The sequence below is a fragment of the Somniosus microcephalus genome, unplaced genomic scaffold, assembly GCF_052327205.1.
Source record: "Somniosus microcephalus isolate GS21.2 unplaced genomic scaffold, FLI_Smic_1.0 unresolved_chr7, whole genome shotgun sequence".
Classification (NCBI taxonomy): Eukaryota; Metazoa; Chordata; class Chondrichthyes; order Squaliformes; family Somniosidae; genus Somniosus; species Somniosus microcephalus.
Window position 1 is genome coordinate 42671643 of NW_028225185.1, and position 13845 is coordinate 42685487.

Genomic DNA, 13845 nt, shown 5'->3' on the forward strand with positions numbered 1-13845 from the left:
TGACTCCCCAAAGCCTTTCCACCATCTACAAGGCACAAGTCAGGATTGTGATGGAATACTCTCCACTTGCCTGGATGAGTGCAGCTCCAACAACACTCGAGAAGCTCGACACCATCCAGGACAAAGCAGCCCGCTTGATCGGCACCCCATCCACCACCTTAAACATTCACTCCCTCCACCACCAGCGCACCGTGGCTGCAGTGTGGACCATCTACAAGATGCACTGCAGCAACTCGCCAAGGCTTCTTCAGCAGCACCTCCCAAACCCGCGACCTCCACCACCTAGAAGGACAAGGGCAGCAGGCACACGGGAACACCACCACCTCCAAGTTCCCCTCCAAGTCACACACACCATCCTGACTTGGAAATATATCGGCCGTTCCTTCATCGTCGCTGGGTCAAAATCCTGGAACTCCCTCCCTAACAGCGCTGTGGGAGCACCTTCACCACACGGACTGCAGCGGTTCAAGAAGGCAGCTCACCATTGACCAGAGACTTAACTGGACCAGCCACATAAATACTGTGGCAACAAGAGCAGGTCAGAGGCTGGGTATTCTGCAGCAAGTGTCTCACCTCCTGACTCGAGGGCGATTAGGGATGGGCAATAAATGCTGGCCTCGCCAGCGATGCCCACATCCTGAGAAGGAGTAAAATTTTAGAGACTGAAATATTTACAGCCTTTGCCCCCCCCATATGCTGCCACACTTACCTGTAAGGGGCTACATCCCTTAAAATTGTAACTACACGCACAACGGATTACTTGAGCGCCGACTGTTGTTAAGTAGGTAAAGGCGGCAGCCATTTTGCTCACAGCAAGCTCCTGCAAATATCAACAAGATGGCCGACCGGCGGCACTGCGTTGGGAAGCGCCAGCCTAAAACCAAGAGCGGGACTTCGACCCACGGCCCCCCCCCCCACCTTCCCCGCGACCCCACTCACCCTTCAGTGCCACACGGTTCCTCCGGATGGCGGTCAGCGCGCCCTCGATGCCGGCCTTGTTGTCGAGGGAAGGATGGACATCGACCACCTCAAAGTCAACCGGCACGCAGGCGCACCTGTGGCGGGTGGGAAAGGAAATGGGGGTCAAGACAAAGCAACAGTATAAGAAATAGGAGTAGGAATAGGCAACTTGAAGTGGGGAAAGAGTTAAAATAAACATCGCTGGCAGTGCGCAGAACGGTGTAAGAGAGACAGTTGCTAACATGAAAGGCCACATCCATAAGGTGTGGTCAAGATAACCGACCTTTGAAGACTAAAAACAACTCAGTTGAGACATGGGCCTAGAAATTCAGTTGTTTGCGCCAGCCGCTAGCGCCTTAGGAGGAGGAGATGTTGGGCGCTAGGCGGCCGGGCGCAGCGCGATCTGCACCTCTCCCCAACTTCAGTAAAGATTTAGCGGCGGCGCAAAGCCATTGCGCGCGCTCAGCTGCGCGCGCAGATCCTGACGTCATTTCATCGTGCAATGCCCTTTGTTCGCCCCAAACCGGAAATTCAGTGGCGCCGGCCTATTGTGCGCCTGGCGCCCCTAGCGACTGGTAGAGGGGAACGGTTCTCAGTCGATGCGGGGCGCGGGGGGCGCTAATTAAAGGGCACTCCTCCTGCAGTAGAAATGGCAGCCATTTTGCAACACTCCTTCTTTGTGAGAAACGGATCTTTGGAGAGAGACAAAGGTAGAGAGCTTTCTGGTTTGGCTCAACACTCGCACAGGTACTTGTGGCTTCAGGCCACAGCTTTGCACTTGTCTTTAACTTCAGAGTCATAGCATTGATTGGAAACATATAATGGGGGCTGCAATGGGTGTAAACGTTGGGCTTCTCCATTGCACTGGGCGTTGTACAGATCAAGCAGCAGTGGTCAGGCCTTGCTTCAGGGCTGCAGTGTGCAGGGCGTGCCAGCCAAACAAATCCACCCTCCCCCTTTAAGAGCTGACCGGCGCCAGAGTGTCTGCCGTCAATCAGCAACTCGCCGCACCTGCGCTGCGCCCGCCCTGGGGGGTTTCGCCCCTGGCCGCCGGCTTAGCGCCTAATGATAGTCGTGCATCGCCTGTTTTAGCGCAGCAGCAACCTCTTGGGGCGATGCCACTGAATATCGGCGAAGGTGGCGCGAACTTGCGCCGGGCGCAAACTTTAACGGCCACCCGACTGTAGCGCCACAAACATGGCTATACTGAATTTCTAGGCCATGATGTCTACCACTTTGCCCTTAGGGTATGGTGATCTGGGTCACAATGCTTCCAAGTTATCTTTTAATCAGCATTCAGCAGTTTGGGCTAATAATTTGAGTATGCAGCTTACACATGTTTACCTTAGGACATGTAACCCAATCCGTGAAGGTGCATGTGGGCCAAGATCCAATCAGGTTGCGGGAATGAATTGTGCATGAGGCCACCATGCTTATTTGAATGTATAAAAATGTAGTGTTTGCTGTAGCAATTTGGAGAAGTCTGGCTAAAGACAGAGCAGACTGCCTCCCCACCGGAGTAATAAAGACAACTTGACGATAGATCAAAAAACCTTGTGTCGAGTGTTGGTTTAAAATACTCCACATCACCCCTCGAGCCTGCTCCGCCATTCAATAGGATCGTGGCTGATGTCGGGCTCAAAGCCACTTCCCCGCCCGCTCCCCATAACCCTTCACTCCCTTATCTTGCAAAAATCAGTCTATCTCCACCTCAATGACCCAGCCTCCGCAGCTCTCTGGTGCAGAGAATTCCACAGATTTACGACCCTCAGAGAAGAAATTCCTCCTCATCTCAGTTCTAAAAGGGCGACCCTTTATTCTGAGACTGTGCCCCCGAGTTCCAGATTCCCCCATGAGAGGAAACATCCTCGCTGCATCTACCTTGTCGAGCTCCCTTCAGAATCTTATATGTTTCAATAAGATCCCCTCTCATTCTTCTAAACTCCAATGAGTGCAGGCCCAACCTGCTCAACCTTTCCTCATAAGTCAAACCCCCTCATCTCTGGAATTAACCGAGTGAATCATCTCTGAACTGCCTCCAATGCAAGCATTGCCCGCCTGCTCTGCTGAAGCCCTCTTCGATGCCTTAGTTACCTCTAGACTTGACTATTCCACAAGCTCTCCTGTCAGCTTCCCATCTTCCACCCTCCATAAACTTCAGCTCATCCAAAACTCGGCTGCCCCGTATCCTAGTCCCGTTCACCCATCACCCACCCTCTGCTCGCTGACCTACACTGGCTCCCGGTCTGGCAACGCCTCGATTTTAAAACTCACATCCTCCTGTTCAAATCCCTGTGGCCTCCTCGCTCTCCTCTCCCTCTCCCTGCGACCTCCTCCGGCCCCACAACCCTCCGAGATCTCTGCGCTCCCCAAATTCCAGCCTCTCACGCGTTCCCCGATTTCCATCGCTCCACCACTGGCGACCGCGCCAGGGCCCCCGAGCTCTGGAATTCCCTCCCTAAACCTCTCCGCCTCTCTCTCCTCCTTTAAGACGCTCCTTAAAACTGACGTCTTCGACCCAGCTTTTGGTCACCTGTCCCTAACATCTCATGTGGCTCAGGGTCTGATGTTGTTTGATAATCGCTCCTGTGAAGCGCCTTGGGACGTTTTACTAACGTTAAAGGCGCTGGATAACTACAAGCTGTTGTTCCCCTTCACCTCTGTCACCCTGTTGCAGAGACCGGATGAAAGGCTCCTCGCCTTCACATGCAAGGATCTCGGAACAAAATGTATTTGGGACCTTCTCAGTCCGGCTCCAAGGGCTCGTAAGCCACAAGGCAAAGATGTCCACTGCTTGGCACCAATTGAACAATACCAGCGACAGCTTCCAGCTTTATTGGTGGGGTTAGTCCCACCTATCAAGTAAAAGGAGATATCTGCACACAAACCATGTCTCTCAGTCCCCTCTCCCTCAGGGAGATATCTGTACACTGACTGGTGTCTCTCAGTCCCCTCTCTCTCAGGGAGATATCTGTACACTGACTGGTGTCTCTCAGTCCCTCTCCCTCAGGGAGATATCTGTACACTGACTGGTGTCTCTCAGTCCCCTCTCTCAGGGAGATATCTGTACACTGACTGGTGTCTCTCAGTCCCCTCTCTCTCAGGGAGATATCTGTACACTGACTGGTGTCTCTCAGTCCCCCTCTCTCAGGGAGATATCTGTACACTGACTGGTGTCTCTCAGTCCCCTCTCCCTCAGGGAGATATCTGTACACTGACTGGTGTCTCTCAGTCCCTCTCCCTCAGGGAGATATCTGTACACTGACTGGTGTCTCTCAGTCCCTCTCTCTCAGGGAGATATCTGTACACTGACTGGTGTCTCTCAGTCCCTCTCTCTCAGGGAGATATCTGTACACTGACTGGTGTCTCTCAGTCCCTCTCCCTCAGGGAGATATCCGCACACTGACTGGTGTCTCTCAGTCCCTCTCTCTCAGGGAGATATCTGTACACTGACTGGTGTCTCTCAGTCCCCTCTCCCTCAGGGAGATATCTGCACACTGACTGGTGTCTCTCTGTCCCACTCTCTCAGGGAGATATCTGTACACTGACTGATGTCTCCCAGTCCCTCTCCCTCTGGGAGATATCTGTACACTGACTGGGGTCTCAGTTCTTGATGTGGGACAATGGGAGTGAATGGGAAGGGGTTGGGTCCATTGGGATTCTGTGCAATGGGAGTGAATGGGAAAGGGTTGGGTCCATTGGGATTGTGTACAATGGAAGTGAATGTGAAGGGGTTGGGTCCATTGGGATTGTGTACAATGGGATTGTGTACAATGGGAGTGAATGTGAAGGGGTTGGGTCCATTGGGATTCTCTGCAATGGGAGTGAATGGGAAAGGGTTGGGTCCATTGGGATTGTGTACAATGGGAGTGAATGTGAAGGGGTTGGGTCCATTGGGATTCTCTGCAATGGGAGTGAATGGGAAAGGGTTGGGTCCATTGGGATTGTGTACAATGGGACATGGCTCAAGATAAAAAATCACGGGATTGGGGGTAATATTCTGGCATGGGTAGAGGATTGGCTCTCTAACAGAAAGCAGAGAGTTGGGATAAATGGTTCGTTCTCAGATTGGCAACCAGTAACTAGTGGTGTTCCGCAGGGGTCAGTGCTGGGTCCCCAACTCTTTACAATCTATATTAACGATTTGGAGGAGGGGACCGAGTGTAACATATCAAAGTTTGCAGATGATACAAAGATGGGACGGAAAGTAGTGAGTGAGGAGGACATAAAAAACCTGCAAAGGGACATAGACAGGCTAAGTAAGTGGGCAGAGATTTGGCAGATGGAATACAATACTGGAAAGTGTGAAGTTATGCACTTTGGCAGGAAAAATCATAGAGCAAGTTATTATCTTAATGGCAAAAAACTGGAAAGTACTGTAGTACAAAGGGATCTGGGGGTCCTGGTGCACGAAACTCAAAAAGTTAGTATGCAGGTGCAGCAAGTGATCAAGAAGGCCAATGGAATGTTGGCTTTTATTGCTAGGGGGTTGGAATATAAAAACAGGGAGGTATTGCTGCAGTTGTACAAGGTATTGGTGAGGCCGCACCTGGAATACTGCATACAGTTTTGGTGTCCATACTTAAGAAAAGACATACTTGCTCTCGAGTCAGTACAAAGAAGGTTCACTCGGTTAATCCCGGGGATGAGGGGGTGGTCATATGAGGAGAGGTTGAGTAGATTGGGACTCTACTCATTGGAGTTCAGAAGAATGAGAGGCGATCTTATTGAAACATATAAGATTGTGAAGGGGCTTGATCGGGTGGATGCGGTGAGGATGTTCCCAATGATGGGTGAAACTAGAACTAGGGGGCATAATCTTAAAATAAGGGGCTGCTCATTCAAAACGGAGATGAGGAGAAACTTCTTCACTCAGAGGGTGGTAGGTTTGTGGAATTTGCTGCCCCAGAAAGCTGTGGAAGCTACATCATTAAATAAATTTAAAACAGAAATAGATAGTTTCCTGGAAGTAAAGGGAATAAAGGGTTACGGGGAGCGGGCAGGAAATTGGACATGAGTCTGGGTTCTGAATGGTCATGGCCCTGTGGGTAGTGGAGTGGGCCCAGGGGCCGTGTAGCCTGGTTCTGCTCCTACTGTGTTCTAATTCTGTGTTAGATTTCAGGAGATGGTTTTATTCCTGTTCCTGGCTGGGGTGGAGATCGCCTTTACAGAAGGTAAGTACTGTAGAAAATATAGGGACAGAGTGATCTCCTGGAAGAATTTCGATCGCCTAGATGGGTCGGAGAGGAATTTCCCAGATTTTTTTCTCCCAAATTGGCCATTGGGTCTTTATCTGGTTTTTCGCCTCTCCCGGGAGATCACATGGGTTCGGGTGGATGCAGAGTGATAGAAGATTTGAGGTTAGGATCAGATCAGCCATGATCTTATTGAATGGTGGAGCAGGCTCGAGGGGCCGATTGGCCTACTCCTGCTCCTATTTCTTATGTTCTTATGTTCTTATGATCGCTCCCGATTTCCATTCGGTATCGTCGAGCATTCTCACCTGAAAACATCTCGGACATGCACCATCAGTTCAGGGCCAATTCCATCTCCCGGGATCATCGCTACTGTATGTCGGCCTCCGTACTTGGCCGGAGGAGGCTGCAGGAAAAACAGGATCAGTCAGTCAACGGGCGAGAGACCTCGAATAAAAAGTCTCACATGCAGGGACAGGGAGTGGCTACCAGCATACAGATCAGATTTTGATGTATTGTTGCCTGGCCACATTTTTCTGCACCTGTTTTGGGTCCATGAGCACAAGAACTAGGAGCAGGAGTCTGCCATACGGCCCCTCGAGCCTGCTCCGCCATTCAATGAGATCATGGCTGATCTTCGACCTCAAGTTCACTTTCCTGCCAAATCCCTGGATTCCCTATCGATCTCAGCCTTGAATATACTCAACGACTGAGCCTCCACAGCCCTCTGGGGAAGAGAATTCCAAAGATTCACCGCCCTCTGAGTGAAGAAATTCCTCCTCATCTCAGTCCTAAATGGCCGACCCCTTATCCTGAGACTGTGACCCCTGGTTCTAGACTCTCCAGCCAGGGGGAAACAGCCTCTCAGCATCTACCCTGTCAATCCCCCCTCAGAATCTTGTATGTTTCAATGAGATCACCTCTCATTCTTCTAAACTCCAGAGAGTATCGGCCCAACCTACTCAATCTCTCCTCATAGGACAGACCTCTCGTCGCAGGACCCCCTGACACCCCTCCCAACGGTAGTACCCTTCCCTTGGGAGACGTAGGAACAGATGGAGGTGACTCCCTCCCTAGTTCCTCCATCTTGTCTTTGATCCCTGCCCTGGACGTTGCGAGCCTTCCATCCCAGACGCGCTTCAAACCCTCTCTGCGCCCTGACCCTTTCCCAGGGATTTCCGGCAGTGGCCCTGTTCAAAGACTCTGCTGTTCTCTATCTACCCTGGGGGGCCCTTCTGACCCGGAGGCGAGAGTCTTAGCAGTTGGGCTTTTTACAATATCCAACAGCGCCTCGTGGTCAACTTTGCCCTGGTGCCAGCTTACAAATTACCAGAGTTTCACAACTTGGCGTGGTGGGAACTGAACCCGCAATCTCTGGGGTGGGTTGGGGTGGTGCTCCGCGCTCGCGTCCGGGCAGGAGCGAGCTCGGCCGCGATGCCCCCCATGGCCGAAGAGTTGTCCGACACACAACGTCCCAAGGGTGCACAAGGGGACAAAGCTGCTGGAGGAATGCCGGCCCTGATCAGGAGACGAGGGGAGAATCTTAGGAGGGAGAGCGTACATAGGATTACACAGGCTATACAGCACAGAAACAGGCCATTCGGCCCAACCAGTCCATGCCGGTTTATGCTCCACTCGAGCCTCCTCCAGTCTTTCCTCATCTAACTCTATCAGCGTAACCCTCTATTCCCTACTCCCTCATACGCTTGTCCAGCCTCCCCTTAAATGCATCGATACTATTCGCTTCAACCACTCCCTGTGGTAGCGAGTTCCACATTCTCACCACTCTCTGGGTAAAGAAGTTTCTCCTGAATTCCCTATTGGATTTCTTGGTGACGATCTTATATTGATGGCCTCTAGTTTTGCTCTTCCCCACAAGTGGAAACATTCTCTCTGTATCCACTCTATCAAAACCTTTCATCATTTTAAAGACCTCTATTAGGTCACCCCTCAGCCTTCTGTTTTCAAGAGAAAAGAGACCCAGCCTGTTCATCCTTTCCTGATATGTGCACCCTCGCATTTCTGGTATTATCCTTGTAAATCTTCTCTGCACCCTCTCCAGTGCCTCTATATCCTTTTTATAATATGGCGACCAGAACTGTACGCAGTGCTCCAAGTGTGGTCTCACCAAGGTTCGATACAGGTTTAGCATAACTTCCCGACTTTTCAATTCTATCCCTCTAGAAATAAACCCGAGTTCTTGGTTTGCTTGTTTTTAAATGGCCTTGTTAACCTGTGTCGTAACTTGTTAGTGATTTGTGTATTTGTACTCCGAGATCCCTTTGTTCCTCTACCCCACCTAGACTCGCACCCTCCAAGTGATAAGTGACCTCCCTATTCTTCCGACCGCAATGTAATACCTCACATTTATCTACGTTGAACTTCATTTGCCAATTATATGCCCATTTTGCAAGTTTATTAATGTCCTCCTGTAACTTGTTGCAGTCCTCCTCAGTATTGACTATCTCCCCAATTTGGTGTCATCCGCGAATTCAGAAATTGTGTTTTGATTCCAAAGTCTAAATCGTTAATATAAATTGTGAACAGCAGTGGTCCCAGCACTGATCCTTGTGGAACACCACTACCCACCTTCTGCCACTGTGAATAGCTACCCTTTACTCCCACTCTCTGCTTTCTGTCTTGAATCCAGCTAGCTATCCATTCTGCTACTTGTCCCCTGTCTCCGCATTCTCTGACCTTGTTCATCAGTCTATTATGGGGGACCTTATCGAAGGCCTTTTGAAAATCTAGATAAATTACATCTACTGCATTACCCTTGTCTACTCTCTCTGTTACCTCTTCAAAAACATTCGATGAGGTCGGTCAAGGAAGACTTTCCCTTTTGAAATCCATGCTGACTATTCATCATTATTATATTTTTGGTTTCTAGATGTTCTTCTATTTTCTCCTTTAGTAGGGATTCCATTATTTTTCCTACCACCGATGTTAAGCTGACTGGTCTATAATTCCCTGGATATGTTCTATCTCCCTTCTTAAATATAGGTATATTATGTTAGCTATCCGCCAGTCCTCTGGCACTACACCTTTTTCTAACGAATTATTGGCCCAGAAATTTCGGATCGGGGGCCTCCCGCGGGTGCAAGCCCTCGACCTGCACTTACCTAGCGCGCCGGCCATTGAGCTGTGGGCCCGCGTGGGATTCCGATCCTGGGCCTGCTCCAGCTGCCGGCGTGCAGTGCTTGCGTATCCCAGGGGCGCAGTTAGTTCGATGCGTCCCCTGGGATCACATGGGCCATGGAGAGCCAATGGTAGCAGGGAATGCTTCATTCATAAGTTTGACAGGAAGAGCTGTCAAACCTATAAATACTGTAAGCCCCAAAACATCACTAAAACTTCAAATACATTTTTTTTAAAAACATCACATTTTTAAAATAACTATAAATGACATGAAATAACTATTTTAAACAATAATTTAAATTTTTGAAAAAATTAATTATATTTTCTAACGGGGCTAAAAATAAACTTACCTTTCTCTAAAGTATTTAAAAATAATAAACCTGTGGAAAAAATGTTTTAATTTTACTTAATTCACCACTTACCTTGTTAAAAGCAGGCCTTGCGCCTGCTTTTTAAAAGTGCAACTCCTGGAGACTTACCCTCCCGGGAAAACCTGGGAAAAAAAACGTAAGTTCGATGCGCACGCGCTGCCTCTCCGGCGCACGCGTTCGACCTCTGAACCCCTTACTTCAGGGGAACGGAAGTGCCGGTTTCCCGCGCGTGCGCAGTGTGTGCACGAAACCGGCACTTTCGTTGGGCCTACGCGCGAGTACCCCGTGCGTACTCACCTGTGGAGACCCGAATTTCTGGGCCAATAAGCATGTGCAGTAATGCTTCTGCTATCTCTTCCCTAGATTCCGTCAAAATGTGCGGATGTAATCTGTCCGGACCAGGGTTTTTTTCCTTTGAGTTTGATTAGTTTATTTAATATATCCGTTATATTTTAAATGCATTTATGTTGTTACTAATCTCATGATCTGATGTCATGTCCACCCTTTCCATCTCCCTGGCAATTATTTAATATTTCGGCCATCTCGCTATCACTGCCTGTGGTATTATCCTGTCCATCCCTTAATGGCCCTATTCCCATCTCGACCTTCCTGTTTTTATTGATGTGCCGATAAAATACTTTGCTATATTGTTTTATGTTCCTTGATAATTTAATTTCACAGTTCCTCTTTGCTTTTTTTGACTTCTCTCCTAATCTCTTCGTATACGAGCAGTGACAGACAGGTGAAGACCCTCCGGTCCATCCAGCCCGTCCCATACAACTGCGATACCTTGTACACACTCGCCACCTCACCCAAAACCGCGTGATCTCCTGGGAGAGGCCAAAGAAACCGATTTAAAAAACCCCCAGGTCAATTTGGGGTGGGAAAAAAAAAAAATCAGAGAAATTCCTCTCTGACCCATCTAGGCGATGGAAAGCCCCTAGTCCAGGGGATCACACTGGCCCTTAATTCCCCGCAGCACCTACCTCCTGCAAGAGGTGATCTCCGCCCCAGCCACAAACAGGACCAGCTCTCGCTTGAAGGGATTCAGCCAGTCGGTCTCCACCGCACCAGACGGTGGCCCTAGCCCAGTGGGCCCACTATTCTCTGGGAGAAAAACCGCCTCCTGACATCCAACCTAGATCTGGCCTCGCACAACTTCAAAATGGTGACCCCTGGTCCTCCCTAACCTACTGTAACAACCTGCCAACTGCAGCAGAATCCAATCCCTTCATTATCTTATAGATCCCAATCAGAGAGGGGGGTAATTAAAGAGACATAGAAAAAGAGGAGTAGGCCATTCGGCCCTTCGAGCCTGCTCCGCCATTCAATATGATCATGGCTGATCCTCTATCTCAATACCATATTCCCGCTCTCTCCCCATACCCCTTGATGCCTTTTGTGTCTAGAAATCTATCTATCTCCTTCTTAAATAGATTCAGTGACTTGGCCTCCACAGCCTTCTGTGGTAGAGAATTCCACAGGTTCACCACCCTCGGAGTGAAGAAATTTCTCCTCATCTCAGTCCTAAATGTCCTACCCCGTGTTCCGAGACTGTGACCCCTCGTTCTAGACCCCCCCCCCCAGCCAGGGGAAACATCCTCCCTGCATCCAGTCTGTCTAGCCCCATCAGAATTTTATACGTTTCAATGAGATCCCCTCTCATTCTTCTAAACTCTAGTGAATACAGGCCTAGTCGACCCAATCTCTCCTCATACGACAGTCCTGCCATCCCAGGAATCAGTCTGGTGAACCTTCGCTGCACTCCCTCTATGGCAAGTATATCCTTTCTTAGGTAAGGAGACCAAAACTGCACACAATACTCCAGGTGTGGTCTCACCAAGGCCCTGTACAACTGTAGTAAGACATCCTTGCTCCTGTACTCAAATCCTCTTGCAATGAAGGCCAACATACCATTTGTCTTCCTAACTGCTTGCTGCACCTGCATGTTTGCTTTCAGTGACTGGTGTACAAGGACACCCAGGTCCCTCTGTACATCAGCATTTCCCAAACTATCACCATTTAAATAATACTCTACCTTTCTGTTTTTCCTACCGAAGTGGATAACTTCACATTTATCCACGTTATACTACATCTGCCATGTATTTGCCCGCTCACTCAACTTGTCAAAAATCGCCTTGAAGCCTCTTTGCATCCTCCTCACAACTCACAATCCCACCTAGTTTTGTGTCGTCAGCAAACTTGGAAATATTACATTTGGTTCCCTCATCCAAATCATTGATATATATTGTGAATAGCTGAGGCCCAAGCACTGATACCTGGGCAGATACAGAGGGGTTCCCACACAACTTACTCGCCGATCAAGTCCTGTGCAAGGTTTCCCGCCCAACGCCAGCTCCTGTTAGTAGCGATGTACGTGCAATAAAAAATACTTACTATTGATTGATCGGTCTAGTCGAGAGGGAGGAGAAAGGAAGAGACGGTTAATTAAACACACACCCAGCAGCCGGTGAAGCTTCATTAAGGCATAATCACATTCCCGTGAGCCTGGGCCAGTGCCACTGTCCGGGGGTAAACTGCACTTCGGTGAGGCGGAGGTTTCTGCAAAGGGTCCAGCCCAGGCAGGGCGTCCCGAAGACAAGACTCGTGCAAGCTTCAGGGTGGAAGCTCCCAATTGGGCAACGTTTGTATCGCAGCTCAGCTCAGGGTCGGTGCTTTCATCACCAGTGACAATATATAGAGTGGCCATCCGGTATCGAGTGTAACTACTGGGAGTGTGTACAGTGGGAGTGAATGGGGAGGGGTTGGGTCCATTGGGGTTGTGTACAATGGGAGTGAATGGGAAGGGTTTGGGTCCATTGGGATTGTGTACAATGGGAGTGAATGGGAAGGGGTTGGGTCCATTGGGATTGTGTACAATGGGAGTGAATGGGAAGGGGCTGGGTCCATTGGGATTGTGTACAATGGGAGTGAATGGGAAGGGGTTGGGTCCATTGGGATTGTGTACAGTGGGAGTGAATGGGAAGGGGTTGGGTCCATTCGGATTGTGTACAATGGGAGTGAATGGGAAGGGGTTCGGTCCATTGGGATTGTGTATAATGGGAGTGAATGGGAAGGGGTTGGGTCCATTGGGATTGTGTACAATGGGAGTGAATGTGCAGGGGTTGGGTCCATTGGGATTGTGTACAATGGGAGTGAATGGGAAAGAGTTGGGTCCATTGGGATTGTGTACAATGGGAGTGAATGGGAAGGGGCTGGGTCCATTGGGATTCTGTCCAGTGGGAGTTACCAGGAGTTAATGGAATACCACAGTCGCCGAGCGGTCACAGTGCCCGAGCTTGCTGAGTGTTTGACGTCAGCTGGAAGGGGTTCTTCCTGCCTTTGAAGAGCAGTTTAAGGAAGTGTCGGCCCAGGACTCACATGACATCCATCCGAGCTCTCGGGGTGGGGGGTGGGGGGAAACCAGAGACACCAATCACAAAACAAACGGATATACCTCCGAGCTGGAAGGTTCACAAACTTGAGGTTTCCTAGTCTTGGAATCAATTTTTGTCGGGGTGATGTGGGCAGGGGAGGAGTGGGGGGGGGGGTGCGGCGGGCGGAAGTGAGGGAAAGGAAGAGTGAAGTAGAAATGAGCAGAAATAATGATATTGAAGCACAGGCTTTAGGTTCAACGCAAGGAGCTGGGGGTTAAGTCAATCTCCGAAGGCACTGTGCCTTTGAACACGGGGAGAATGGGCACTGACTGGGGGGGCGGCGGAGAGAGAAGGGGCAAGATGGGGATCGGGGAGCGGACATCATTTGAAGGGAAGGGTTTCTGGAAGCACTGAAGGAGGTTACAAGGTGGAGGTGATAAGAAAAAGGGGTAGAGAGAGAATTGTAGAGGGGGGCGGGGGAGGGAAGGACACAGAGGGACGAACCAACGAGTACAGTTTCAGCAGAGAGACAGCAGTGGCAGGGTAGGGCAAGGGCACGGGGCGGAGAGGGGGCAGAAAGGGGAGGAGGAACTTCTTGGTGGGACGGGAGACACGCCGTGGCATTCCGGATAGGGTAAAGAACATAGAATATAGGAGCAGGAGGCGGCCATTCGGCCCCTCGAGCCTGCTCCGCCATTCAATGCGATCATGGCTGATCATCCAAACTCAGTACCCTGTCCCTGCCTTCTCCCCATATCCCTTGATCACATTAGCCTTAAGAAATATATCTAACTCCTTCTTGAA

General features: G+C 50.0%; 1 protein-coding gene across 4 annotated transcripts in view; it reads right to left on the bottom strand.

The window, feature by feature from the left end:
- Window positions 1-13845, bottom strand: part of idh3g (isocitrate dehydrogenase (NAD(+)) 3 non-catalytic subunit gamma) — a 50531-nt gene that overhangs the window by 24643 nt on the left and 12043 nt on the right. For 2 of the 4 annotated variants that reach the window (XM_085979053.1, XM_085979049.1), the window contains exons 3-5: window positions 12062-12076; window positions 6464-6561; window positions 940-1055 (exon numbers count right to left, since the gene is read on the bottom strand). In XM_085979053.1, coding sequence (XP_085835179.1) covers window positions 940-1055; window positions 6464-6561; window positions 12062-12076 — 229 coding nt within the window. The remainder of the gene's footprint in view (window positions 1-939; window positions 1056-6463; window positions 6562-12061; window positions 12077-13845) is intronic. The other 2 variants (XM_085979052.1, XM_085979051.1) reach the window with 1 other exon arrangement.